The sequence below is a fragment of the Camellia sinensis genome, chromosome 14 (genome assembly GCF_055761805.1).
Source record: "Camellia sinensis isolate YWXY chromosome 14, ASM5576180v1, whole genome shotgun sequence".
NCBI lineage: Eukaryota > Viridiplantae > Streptophyta > Magnoliopsida > Ericales > Theaceae > Camellia > Camellia sinensis.
The window spans coordinates 59,370,022-59,384,442 of NC_138974.1; the positions used below are offsets into that span (position 1 = coordinate 59,370,022).

Sequence of the window (14,421 nt, forward strand, 5' to 3'; positions counted from 1 at the left end):
AAATTTTATTAAAAAAATAATTTATATAAAAAAATTATGTCCATTCAATAATTTATGTAATCTTATGTCTTCTCTGTTTTTTTTACTAAATATATAATCCTATCTTATGTCCATTCAATAATTATTTATTTTAAATAATGTTGGGTGAGCAAAGTTCTGTAACTCCATGTGACAAACGATACTATGCATAAAGGATACTATGTATTTTATGAAATATTTCAAAACAAAACAATACAAATGAATACGAAGAACACACCCATAAATATAATTATTTTAGATAATTTTATAAATTTATTCATAAATAACTAATATCACCTTACTAGTACACAAACAAACATATTTTTATCTTACATCTTTAATTTAATATTACCCCACTAATAATCTTTTCATCTAACTGATTCATCTTCCCTCAATACAAAGCATACTTACAACAAGAAAATCAATAAAGAAGCTTTCCTCTCTTTTTAGGTAATTCTGAATTTTTCGTTTATGGAGTTTAACTCAAGTTCAAGTTTCGTCATCATCATTCACTTTGCTACACTCTTCTTCATAGTTCACCTTCCTACAATTCTTTCTTATCTCACCCTTTGATCCAGTGAGGGGTTTAATGTCACCCATCTTAATCATTGCTGCAGCAAAATCAGAGTAGAAGGCTTCGGGATCTTTGCTATATATTTCAACGAGGGATTTGCTATATTTTTCAACGAGGGGATCAGTTGATCCATCGCCGTGCAACACTTGATCAGAGTGAAGGAGTCCCTTTTGAATGATCAGGTTCTTGTAGTAGTTGTTGTCAAAAATTTTGGGACTTTGATAATCTAGAGGAGCAAAATTGTTGCCCCTATAGCCAGTACTTGGACAGTTTTCTTGCCTTCTCTTAGCAAATGAACTGTTAATGTTGGTATCGTGATAGATGCGATCTTGGAAGACGACACACCTTGCTTGCCCTATTGTGTGGGATCCTGGTTCCAGAATGAAACTATTTAGATGGTGAAACATTGACATATATACTGTAACACTAACACTCCTCTCTTTTGTCCTATACACTCACATGGATTATGATCTAATTTTTAGTTAATTTTCAATTTACAAAATTTAGATCAATCGTGTGATTGTGAGTAATGGTAGAAAGCAACAAACACTTCTTTTAAGAGAGAGAGAGAGAACCGGATAGGGCAACCATGTCCTTGGTAGACAGTCCTACACGTTTGAATGTATGGATGAGTTCTTTGAGGGTAGAAGTAAAAGCTGGAAGTGCACTATCATTGGCAAGTGAAAAACTGGCTGTTTTAGAATCCCTACGTCCAAGTTTGACATCCCAAGTTGGCCCTCCAAGCTGCAACAAATTACATAAAAACAAAAATTAGAGTAATAACCAAAGACAACCAAATTATACATAATAATCTTGTAAACATGATTCTTGATACAGATGAATGGGTAGGGATGGAATCTATACTTACAATGACAGTGGAGTCACGAGCTGCGATAGTTGCAATATCAGCACATGAGACTACGCCAGGGCAAGCAGCCTCCACCTTGGACTTGATATAATCAATTACATTATATCCTCTAACGGATTTATAGTTGGGACCTGCAGTTTTCTCTCCTTTGAAAGATGAAGTGTCGTCAAGGAGTATTGACCCATCACAACCCTATAATCAAGCATGAGACAATTCCATAAGGTACAAGAAACCTCTATTAAAATATACTTTTTTGAACTAGAAGAAAATGCATATTTATATTCAACACAATGGGCGAATACTCAACGGAGGAGCTTCTAAATATGCTCACTAGATTTATGTTTATACCTATCACATTCATTATTTGGTAAATATGTTTAGAAGCTTCCATCCAATAGGGACTTACCAATTTCAAACAGAGTAATCTAAACATTAAGGAGATGTAAAGCCTTATACCTATCAAAAAAAATTATGCACCCAAAAAAGTTCCCAAGTTAAGCATTTAAAAAATAGTGTACATCATGTATATTCAATTAAGGTGTGGTGTAGAGCAGAATTTATGAATCTAGTACACATGCATTTCTTAATGTATTTTTTTTAAGGTACATATCATTTCTGTATGTACCACATACATACTAACTAACAGAAAAAACTAGTTTAGCATGGAATATAAGTAAACAATTGGACTAATTCAGTTAATTTTAACCCTTGCATCTTATTAGGAGGTCAGAGAGTCAACACTTGCAATAGATAAGAGATAAAGGTTCTTCAATCCCCCTTTCTCTAAGTTACAATATCTACTGGAAGAAGGAAAAAAATATTGTGTTACACGTAGCAAGCATGCTTATTTTCTACCCTATGTGTTAATCATGAAGAAGAATATATATACACCACTTATATACTTGTAATAAAAAAAAATGGCATCACTAATTTCTGTGAATAAACAACAATGAAGAAGAAGAAGAATTTACGTTGACAAAGCAATCATGGAAGTGGAGGCGAAGGAGAGAAGCACCCATGCGCTTTTCCTTTGACACTGCACATTTAACCGTTGATTTCACGATACTATGTAGATTTGGACAAGTCTTAGAGTAGAATTTAGTTGAGAGTTTAGCAGAGGAGGTTGTACTACCCATTAAGAGCACAAACAACATGAATGTGACATTAATCACCATTGAAGAAGAAGAAGAAGAAGAAGAAAAATATGATGATGCACAAGAAGCCATTTCTAAGTACAGTGAGAGAGAATGTGTTGAGAACATGCCACTTGCAGGATTATATACACTTACAAGGTTAGGTACAAAAGAATGTTGGTATTTTTTTTTATTAATAATATTAGAAAAATATATTAAATTAAATAATAATGACAAAAGAAACTTTTTTTTTTAATTAAATAATGAAATACAGAATAAACTACATGGAACATATTTCAAGACGGATTCACATAGATACACAAAATAATATACAAGAAATAGTTTAAATCTAAAAGTTTGAAGAATAAAAGATAAGAGACACAAATTGAAACATGTGTAACCACAATTTTCTTAAAACAGATTCACTATCTCTTGATGGGTGCTGGAGGTACGCCGGCATCTGTTTCCCAGGATACGACAGTCAAAACCAACTAATGCAGAATCACCTTTTGAATAGATTCGGCAAACTTGATAATGACAGCACTCTCTCTTTAACAAGAACAAAAGAATGGGCTAGCAAAGAAGATAGGGAAAACAATCATCTCCAATTTTATTATGAGGACTGATTAAGACCCCCTTAAAACTCCCACCCCCACCACCCCCACACACACGTGGGGGTTGGGGATTGGGAGAGAAGAAAAAAAAAAATGGAAAAATTGACCAATCAAAAGTAAAGGGGGTCGTGGGCGTGACCCCTAAAGGGGGTCCGAATCTTTTTTCTTTTATTATCTCAAAACACCATCTCATTTCTCATCAAAGATCTCTCCAAAATTATTCTACTAAGTTAGAGAGGAAAATCTCTATTTATACTTGTACGGAAGAACCTTAGCCATGAAATCTAACATCAATAGGATCATCAAATTGCCATTAGCCAAAGCCATCAAATCTAGCCATTAGAGTTAGAGTTACAAAGGTTAAAAACTCATGGTCACTAATATGGTTATCAACTCCATCAACGAAAGATGAGAGTTACGAAAGTTTAAAATTTTCATGTACTTAAAATATACAAATAAATATGTATATAATGATGTTTGAATAATTCTAACAGACGAGTCGCAAAATAGATACGGGTATTTTGTCACAATCGATCCAAACTCAGTCTAAAATATATACACAAGATAAGCCCAGCCCAAGATAGCACAACCTGACCCATGCCTTAGGCTAAGTCCAAGCATTCACATACACAAGCCTAAGCCAATGCAAGCCAAGACTAAAACTAAGTTCAAGTCCAAACCAAGGATCAAGCTCAACTTCTATTAATGCCCACTTTATGAGACAATTCTCATTCACAACCTAATGATTTCGACTCATTATTTATGTATTACAATAGTCTCACTTAAAAGAATACAAAACCACTCAGACTCACCTCAACCAATAGTTGGGTCCCACTTTAGTTTCGAATTAAAGTTGCCCGAAAAACCATTATTTTTCAACAAAGAATACATGTGCAAAAAAATGGACTATTAAGGCTATATTGTTTCATGGATTTAGAGAAAGATTTGAAAAAGGAAAGAGAAAAAATATGTGAAACCCTGATGAAATATAGTTGAAGTATGCGTAAACTGGTCTGGATACCTGATTATCAAATATATATAGTTATATTTTATTTATATTTAACCAACTATTTTTCATTTTATTTTCAAATCTCACTCTAAATTTATGGATCAAATACTGCCTAAGAAATTTTTAAAACAAAGTGAATCACATTAACTTATGTTAAAATGTGAAAGAAATTCATTGAAGTACTATAAATTTGATATAATTATATTGAATTTCTATAAGATTTTAATTCACACAATATTTATTTTATTTTTCATTCATTAAATGGTGATTGCCATTCTTTTACATTGATATATATTTTATCGTATTTATTCATATGTCTACACATCATCTGTAATAGTTTTAGGTATTTTAATTTTACTAAAAGTGAAATCAATATAATTATAACAATTTGAGCAATTAATTTTTAAATTTTAGAAATAATTTTTTGATATTTATTTTCATCGAACTAATTGAAATAAAATTTGAAAAAACAAACAAACATAATAAATTTATATGTCATTTGATCTAAAAATAATAATAAGTTAAAAACGAATTCATCAAGTCAATAGTGCAAATAAATTCACATAACGAAACGATGGCCACATATTTCTACATCAAAGGCTTCTAAAAAAAATAATAAATTAAAAATGAATTGATCAAGTCAACAGTGCAAATAAATTACATAGTAAATGAAACGATGGGCACATATTTCTACCTCATAGGCTCCATTTCTTTTACAAACAAACAATGGTCATTAAAAAAAATATTGCAAACATTTAAGATTACTATTAAAGATTGTAAACAATTTTGGCTCTTTTTAATTGGAATCCTTAAAATCAGCTCAATTAACATTACTTAAAATCGACTAAGCTACTAAGATTCGTACTGTGACTAGCTGCAAAGAGATTGTAGTGCAGCTCTTTCTTTTGTGTTTCTGTTCTTTGTTTTGGTTGTTGTTGTTGTGTGAAAAATCTAGAAATCTCCTAAATATTGATTTGTGATTATGTATCAATTTTAAGCAGCAAATAACAATCCCAATCAAACAATCAAGACAAATCGACACAACAATTTTAAGTGGAAAAACCACAATTGGACAACTCCAATTGTGATAATAAAAATCACGGGCAACAGCCACAAAACAATCAACTAAGAAGATATAAAGGAATTACAGAGGTATACTCTCAATTACCTAGCGAATCCACGCCCGAATTGAACCAGCCTCTATGCGTCTCTTCCAACCCCGTCTTCATGTCGGAATTGTCTTGACGATGAGCCACTCTAGAATCCACCAAAGCTTCAGGCTCAAATTCTTCAGAATCCACCGAAGAACAATTCTCTCTTTTGTATAGAATGAACAAGCAAACCTTTGATGTATTCTTCTTAACCCATGAGTTGAATACTCAATTAAACATTAAAGAAAACTAGCAAAATACCCCCAGATATAAACCTTAATATCCAAAAAGTAAATCTGGAGCAGTAATCCTAAAATTTGACAGAAACACGTACTTATAGAAATCTGAATCGCGATGCTCGCTCGAGCGAAGACTCTCTTGCTCGAGCGAGGAACCAAAAACGCGTGTTTTCCATAAGTGGCTTCGCTCGAGCCAAACAACCTACGCTCGAGCGTAAAATCATCATTTTCAGGTTTTTTGCTAGACGCAACCTTCGCTCGAGCAAGAAATCCTTCGCTCGAGCGAGCAAGGGCGGGCATGCAACTTCGAATGCAATTTTTCATTTTGCTTCGGGGGCAATGCCCCTCGACCCCGCCTGGGCGCTGCCCCGAACCCGCTAAGGGGTGCTACCCCCTGGACCCCTGCGAGCTGACCGAGCAGCTCGATCCCCGTCATAATCAGTGAAGTGGCAATCTTGAAAGCATTAACATCACAAACTTCTCTGCAAGGCACAATTCGGGTTGGATTCGCATCTAAATACTCATAGCCTCACTGAAATAAAATGTGCGAAAATAAGTACAACTGAAAGGAGTTTTGTCAAATAGGATTGCCAAGAATAAAACCTAACATTGTGGTTGGATTGTCTCCAACGGTGTGGTACTAGCAAATTGGACTTGTTAGTTGGTGTCAACCTAATTAGAACTGGCTACTATATTTTTGATACTTTTTGCACCTCTATCTTTATTGACGTGGGTCATTATAAGTGTATTGCTTGATTAGTATCAATAAAGATTTCTTTGGCCATTTCAAAATAAATAATACTTAAAATTAGAACAAAAATAACGCATTTTATGGTTGATTATAGGCCTCGTTTGTCAATAGGTGATTTTAGTTAAAAAATTACTATAAATTGTAATATCATTTTCTCTATTTTTTTACATGTATTTTTATAAAAAATAAATAAATAATTTATTAAAATAACTAATTTCCAAACAAACCTTAAAGTTTTAAAACTTTATAATTTTATAAGCTCAATTGAACAGATAATTATTACTCAGCTTGACTTAAGTGACTTGATGGGGGTTTCAAACTTGTCAGCCATAGCCCTATGTTCGATAGTTTGGAGGCAGAGTTTACAAAACTTGAAATCCTATCAGCTATCAAAGAGTGTGATGGCAACAAAGCTCCAAGACCAGATGACTTTAATTTATTTTATTTTCAGATGTTTTGGAAGCTTATTAAGGGTGATGTGGTTCAATTTATGAAGGATTTCCATAAAAATGGAAGTCTGGTAAAAGGCATCAATAGCTCTTTCATAACATTCATTCCGAAAAAGGAGAACTCTATGGAACTAGTAGATTTTAGACCAATAAGTCTGGTGGGCTCACTGTATAAGATCCTAGCTAAGGTACTTACTAGTAGATCGAAGGCTGTCTTACCTAAAGTTATCAGTGAAGCACAGTCAGCATTTTTGGGTGGTAGAAATATACTTGATGGAGTCTTGATTGCCATTGAGGTAATGGACTGTTGGAAGAATATAGACGTCCCCGAACGCCTCGGGAGGGAATCCCGTTCTGTTCATTTGGGCTCACTATAGTTCAGGACCCAAATTTGTCATGGTTCTAAATTTGAACCAAAGAGTCCAAATCCGGCAAATCGTTTTTGAAAACAGATTTTTTGTAAAGAAGCTCCAAACATGGACTGCTTTTCCAGATATAGAGTCGCCACCTAAATATTTTATTGGGGGAATTTAGGAAACCCTGACTCGTTTGCCTAAGGCCACGTGTCTGTCATCACCAAAGTTGCCTCGACTCGGGAACTTGGGTACGATTGGGGAAGGTCAGCTATGAGCACCCCCTCTCGCCCGATCAAAGATCGGCCTCTACTAACCATGATATCTAGTTTTGAAAACATTATGCGTTTTTATTCCGATTAATTAGCTAATCTTACTATGTGATGCGCACAACACAAAAGTATAGACTAGATCGCCTAATTTGGAACAAAGCATCGCATATCTGTTTGTTTGGAAATTGGTTTGAAATTTGCTACTCGCAAGTAGGCTAAAACATGGATTTCGACGAGTTGTTCCAACTCAAACAATCCAACCTTCACCCACAGGCATTTAGGCAGATATATCACATAAGCATATAGCCACATGGTAAGCATGCTGTCATGTTAACACTTACACTCATGCAAGGATGCTAAAACATAAATGCTTACCGAGTACTCCAAGCCAAAACAGAAACTAGTTAATAATTATATGCATGATCCTAGTTCATGTTAAGATGGATAATGCAACACATGCAAGATGCAACTACAATAGGCTCGACTATTCTAAGATGGCATATGATGATGCTACAACTAACACGTATTCAACTTAGAATTGAAATACAATGCAGTTAGTATGATGCGCCGAGCCCGGTGCATGCAATACTGATGAATGAATGCACGTATGCATAACATAAGGTATGCTAAGTTAAATATGCCCTAATACTAACCATTGAAAGCAGTTAAGTAAAAGGAAGAGAGAAGTGGGGGTTGGAAGACATACACACACTCACACACACTTATTACACAATTGCCTTCGCTCGGAGGGTCCGAAAGAATAATACAGACCGAATAACGAACCAACTATCCTAGCTAATTAATTATTACAAAACTTCTAATTAATTAGCAAATTAATTACAAAAACAGCCTAAATATGAAACTAAAAGAGACCGCCGCAGCTCTACCTCGGAATGCGTGGATGATGCATGCTCTATTTGCCTTGCCCGGAAGCTCGCTGCCATGCCATTGTTGCCTCTGTTTGCACTGTCCTATACCTCTGAGGACTGTGAAAACCCTGGAGATGCCTCTGAATTGCTCCCTGAGCATTGTGAGATGCCACCGACCAAGGCATAAGATCACCAGCCATTGATAAATGGTCATCGACCAATTGTTGAGCCGTCGGCTAATTATTTTTGGTCGGTCGGCACTGTAGGTAGCCGGTCGGCCAAATCTTCCTGCAGAATCCTGTTTTGACTGTAGCAGAGGGCAGACAAGGCATGGCATGGAATTTTCAAGCAAATATGTGCATGTCCACTCTCCCTATCATGTTATGGACTCAAGGGGGTGTGGACCTCGGTACTCGGGCCACCAATCACGCATTTTGATGCATGGTGGCCAAAAGTACCAAGCTTGCAAGTCAATGTATTGAATGCAACAAAAACACATGAGTGCTACATGCCCTATCATGTTGAGATCAAAGGCATCAGCGACCAAGGATTGAGACATGTTTCGTTACTTTGAGTACGAACACATTTTATTCCTCATGCTTGGTTTGACACCCCAAACCAAGCAAAATGTAATGCATGTATGCAACGTGGCTCAAGTATGTACATGATGCCAAGGTACAAAACATGCCAAATGCAATGTAACCTATCATGCAAGTGTGCAATGTGCCAAGCATGCAATGCTACAATGCAACCTAGATAGGCAACTAGGCAAAGTGATAAGCATGTAACAATGTACTAACTACAAGGATGCAACAATCATACAATGTAATGAGCATGCTACAAGATGCAAATGCATGATCCATGGATCTACACTAAGATGGAGGAACCTCAGCCACACCCCAAAATAGTGGCCAAAAGTACTAAAATGATGATGTCAATCATACAAAATAAACATGCAAACCAATGAGCCTAAGGCTAAGGTATGAAAGGCAAGTTTCAAGAGCACTCACATGATGACAAACATGGATGCTTGACTAACATATTAAGCTCTGAAAATGTATAGAGGATGATGCCAAATCAACCATGTCATGCAAGTAAGGCATGCAACCATGACCAAAACTTGAAGCCAACAAAGGGGTCCAAACCATAGCTATGTTAACCAAATACCAAAGGACCAAAATGACTTAAAGTAGTCCTAAGGCACTCCAAAACAAGACTAAAGCATGCATAGATCATGGTCAAGACATGCTAAGAAATGGATGCAAAACAAAGGGGGATTTAGGGCCACAAAGAGGGCACTCTGTTACAACCACCCCAACCACACGTGGCATGGACTAACCAATGCAAAATCAGAGTTTTAACATGCAAAATAAGCCCCCAAAACCCACTGATATGGCAGCCCAAAGACTAAACATGGTATCATACACAATGACCAACTCTTGAGGCATAAAACTACAACACTTTCAAGCATTGAAAGAGAGCCAAATGCAAGTGCACAAGCATGGATTATGGACTGAAATATGGTCTCCAATGATGCCAAATCATGAGAATAAACTAAGTAAAGCATGCTAATGACCCACACACTCAAGGCTCACAAATCAAAATACAAAGGGGCTATACCAAACATGGCAAACATGATCAAATCAATACTCAACAGACCTCAAGCATGATGAAATATAACCAAAAGCTTCACAAAGCTAGGCAAAAACATGCAATCATGATGGTTTAATGTCAAGATGCATTTCTAGGCAAAATAGAGGAATACAAGGCAAGTATATTATGCATGCAAGGGGGCATTAATCCGACCAAAAACAGAGGTATATTATGACCAAATATCACCCAAAAACCTCTGAAATGGAGCCAAAAACAACTAAGCATGCATGCTACCCTTATGAGCCAAAAACATGAACAAATGAGACACAAAGGGAGAGGGGTGTCCCTCCCCTATGCAAGACCTCAAAATCTCTTCTTCACCACTGAAAATCCTCTGGATTTCAGTGGTGAGAAGGCCAATGCACAAAGGTTCCCAAAGCTCAACAAAGAAAGCACAAAAAGGGCCAAACAAGGCCTAAGAGGGGGAGGTCGACCCCCAACACCAAAATAACCTTAATGAAGCATCTTAAACACAAAAAAATAGAATTTTTATATGTTATACACAAAGCTCAAAACAGCATGCAAAGGGGGTTAAAATCTAGTGCAAGAATGGGGAATATAAAGCAATAGTGTTACCCTTGGAGAACACTTCAAGAACAGCAAGTCCAGCCCCCTTCTTCTGATCAAAACCAGCTCAAAACTCCAAGAACAAACTCTCAAGACCTCAATAACCCAAGTATGGTGTAATACTAGGTGCCTTAGTGCAAAACTAAGAACAAAACACCCTTTTAAGCCCTCTAACACACACAAATGAAGAGAGAGAGGGAGATATAGAGAGAGAGTAATGTATATATGCTATATAACTCTGATTTTGCTGAACCTCCTCAAAGGAGGAGGGAGGCCTTCTTATATAGAAACGGCAAAGGCCTAAGCTTCCAAGAGAAGCAAAACAAAAAGGGTCAAGGCTTCTTAAAGAAGCTAAGGCAAAGGGGCCAAGGCTTCCTGAGAAAGCTGAGATAGGGGTCCAAGCTTCTTGAGGAAGCTAAGACAAAGGTCCAAGCTTCCTCAAGAAGCTAGACCAAAAGGGTCCAAAGGGTGTGCACTCCAGCTGGCACAGCTAGCATGCATAATGCTTGAAAAAGGCAAAAAGGTGGTACCGGCCAGAAAAGGTTAAATATCAGGGTGTTACAACTTGTATGCTTACCAAGAATTTTTTGGAGTGACAAAAACGTAATCTAAAAATTGAATCTAACTTCCCTAAGATGGCTTCCCCCAATAAAGAAGGGTAAAAATGTCCACCAAATCATACCAAAAATTAAAATAAGATCTCACGGTAAAATTTTCATAACAAACAAGACCTATCAGTGTATTAGAAAATTCATAAGATTGGTTAGAATAACTGAACGTTAGCTAAAATAATTTTTTGTTTAAAAAAAATAATAGTAATAATAATGTTAATAATAGTGTCGTCACTGATAAGCTACTTAAGCTACCTAATGATCAAGCTGGACTTAATGATCACGATGGACAGACACATCAGTTATAGCTCCAGACACATCAGCTGCAGCTCAAGTCACACATGCCAAAGCTAGATACAAGACAGACAACAACCGAATGAGCTGCAGCTTCAGTTACAGTCTTGTAGTCTACTGCAGCTCAGTTAGCCGAAGCTTGAAGTTTGTTAGTCTATTAGAACTAGAGTTAGATAGTGGTTATGGTTAGGTTAGTTAGTAGTTATGGTTAAGAGATTGTATCACATGTATATATATGATTGAAGATCTTTGTAATGTGTTGTTGAATAAAGTATATCACAATTTCTTTATGGTATCAAAGCTATAGGCTCCTACGAGCAGAGATCCTTGGAGATTGTTCTATGGCTACTTCAAACCCTATACCTCCACCAACCTCCATGTTTATACCTCAAAAACTTCAAGTTCTTCGCATTCTTCTGCATCACCTACAAATCTTACACTGTTGATTTCAAATATGAATGCCTCTGTGCCTATAAAACTTGGATCAACTAATTACATTGTCTGGAAGAGTCAACTACACAACATCTTGAAAGCTACGAAGTTTCTTGGATTTGTTAATGGTATATAGAGGTATGTCCCTCATCTGTTATCCTCTTAAAGAATTCCATTTGTTTATTTTACAACCAGAGGCAACTATAGAGGAGTCACAGAGGTTCTTTTTGAGGCATAGGTTCCTCCAATTTTTTTAGAGGTCGAGAAAGTGGTAGATTTCAAGAAAGTTCACAGAGTGCTCATTCTTTCAGAGGAGGAAGTCAATATCAAAGAGGTAGGTCAAACACTAATGCTATGGTCTGTCAGATTTGTGGAAAACTAAACCAAACTACCCTAGATTGCTGGTACAGATGGACTCATCTTTTCAGAATAATCAACATCCTTCATCTTCTACCTATACATCTTCTTCTACACATCAACTCACTCCTAAGGCTTATGTTGCTTCAGCCCCAGCCTCATCTGTAGCCTCTGCACCTTTATCTTCTTCTAACTGGTTTCTTGACTTTACTGCAACTAGTCATATGACTAATCATCTCACTAATCTCCCCTATTATCAACCTTATCCAGGCCAAGATCAAGTTGCTATTGGTGATGGCACCACCCCTACCTATCACTCGCACTGGTAATGGTTTCCTTCCAACACCTACATTTCCTTTTTATCTTAACAGCATACTTTATGTTCTTTCTATTTCATCCAATTTGGTTTCAGTCCATCAATTAGCTAAAGGACAATGACTATTCTGTTACGTTTGATGCCAATTCTTTTATGATCCAGGATAAGACTACTCAGAGGGTGCAGTATAGAGGTCCTTATGCTCATGGTCTCTATCCTCTTTCTTCATCATCTTCTTCTGCACCTTCTTCTTCACCTGCTTGCCTCTCCTATATAAGGAAGTCTACTTCAAACTGGCATTTTCGACTAGGCCATCCTTCTTCTAAGAAGTTTCATCATATTATGGCTCATGATCAATTAATGACTCAAACTTCTATACATAGTAATAATAGCTCTAGTCTGTGTGAACATTGTTATGTGTCCAAAAGTCACAGATTGCTTTTTTGCTTATCTAATTCTTCTATTGACTAACACTGATGTTTAGGGTTCCTTTTCTTCTTCTTGTTCAGGTTATAAATACTATGTTCTATTCATTGATGATTTTAGTAAGTTCACTTGGATTTTTCCCCTTCATTATAAGAGTGAGGTTTTTTCCAAATTTCTGGAATTTAAAGCCTTTGTTGAAACACAATTTACTACTAAACTTCAGATTTTGAAGAGTGACAATGGGGGTGAATATCTCAGTCTTCCATTTCAAAATTTTCTCAAACAAAAAGGCATTGCTCACCAGTTAACTTGTCCTCAGACACCTGCTCAAAATGGTGTCGCAGAAAGAAAACATAGACATTTACTTGAAACCATCATCACTTTCATGCATCACTCTTCCATGCCCTTGATTTACTGGTTTGATGCCCTTGCTACTACAGTCTTCTTGATCAATAGATTACCTACTCTTAAACTGAAAAATCACACTCCATTTGAAGTCTTATGTCACCAAAAACCAGATTATTAGTTTTTAAGAGTCTTTGGTGTTACCCTTGGCACAAGCCCTATACTTCACATAGGCTTCAACCTAGATCTATACCCTGTGTGTTTACAGGCTATCAACCCTTTACTAAGGGCTATGGGTGTCTTGACCCTATCACTCATAAAGTCTATGTGTCTAGACATGTTACGTTTGATGAGTCTATTTTTGCTTTCGAAATAGCATCATCTAGCTCCTCTTCTTCACCTGATTTTCCCACTCTAGTTAATTTTTTCTTATCTTCTTTTCTTCAATCTTCATCATCTCCTTCTTCTTCTTCCCAGACTGCTCCTACAACACATGTTTCTCCCGTCTCTCATTTCCTACATTGTCCTTATGCTCCTATCTCTTTTTCTTCTCCAGTTTCCTCTTACTCAGTTATTTCTATTTCTCACTCCCCTCCTATATCTGTAGCAGCTCAACCTCTCATATATGCTCCCTCTCAGGTGCTTTCTTCTTCTTCTCAGGTGCCTATTTCCTCTCTCTATTTTGATCTTCCTTTAGTACCCTCTTCTCACACTCATTCCATGATCACTAGGTCCAAGAGTAAGTGTCCTACTACTTCTTCTTCTTCTTCTCTTTGTCTCTTTGCTTCTACAGATCACAGCGAGCCACAGACTTACCAAGCAGTTGCTTAGTCTCCAGCTTGGCAAGCTACTATGTTAGATGAATATTAGGCCCTTCAGAGACAGGGTACTTGGTCATTGGTATCTTTCCCTCCTGGTAAACAAGCTATTGGATGCAAATGGGTTTTTAGGCTTAAGAGAAACTCAGATGGTTCTATTGCTAGGCATACAGCCCGACTGGTTGCTAAAGGATTTCTGCAAACTGAGGGAGTCAACTATTATGAAACATTTAGTCCTATTCCTAAACAACCCACAGTTAGGGTTCTTTTATGTTTAGCTCTCCGTTATCATTGGCCTATTA

General features: G+C 36.6%; 1 protein-coding gene across 1 annotated transcript; it reads right to left on the reverse strand.

Moving 5' to 3' along the window:
* Nucleotides 1–265: 265 nt before the first annotated feature.
* Nucleotides 266–2,722, reverse strand: LOC145807454 (peroxidase P7-like). Its single transcript, XM_082905663.1, has 4 exons — nucleotides 2,432–2,722; nucleotides 1,461–1,652; nucleotides 1,168–1,336; nucleotides 266–962 (listed from the first exon to the last, which is right to left on the reverse strand). Exons 1-4 carry the CDS (start codon nucleotides 2,720–2,722, stop codon nucleotides 508–510), a joined length of 1,107 nt encoding a protein of 368 aa, XP_082761789.1. The 3' UTR covers nucleotides 266–507.
* Between the last annotated feature and the right edge of the window lie 11,699 nt (nucleotides 2,723–14,421).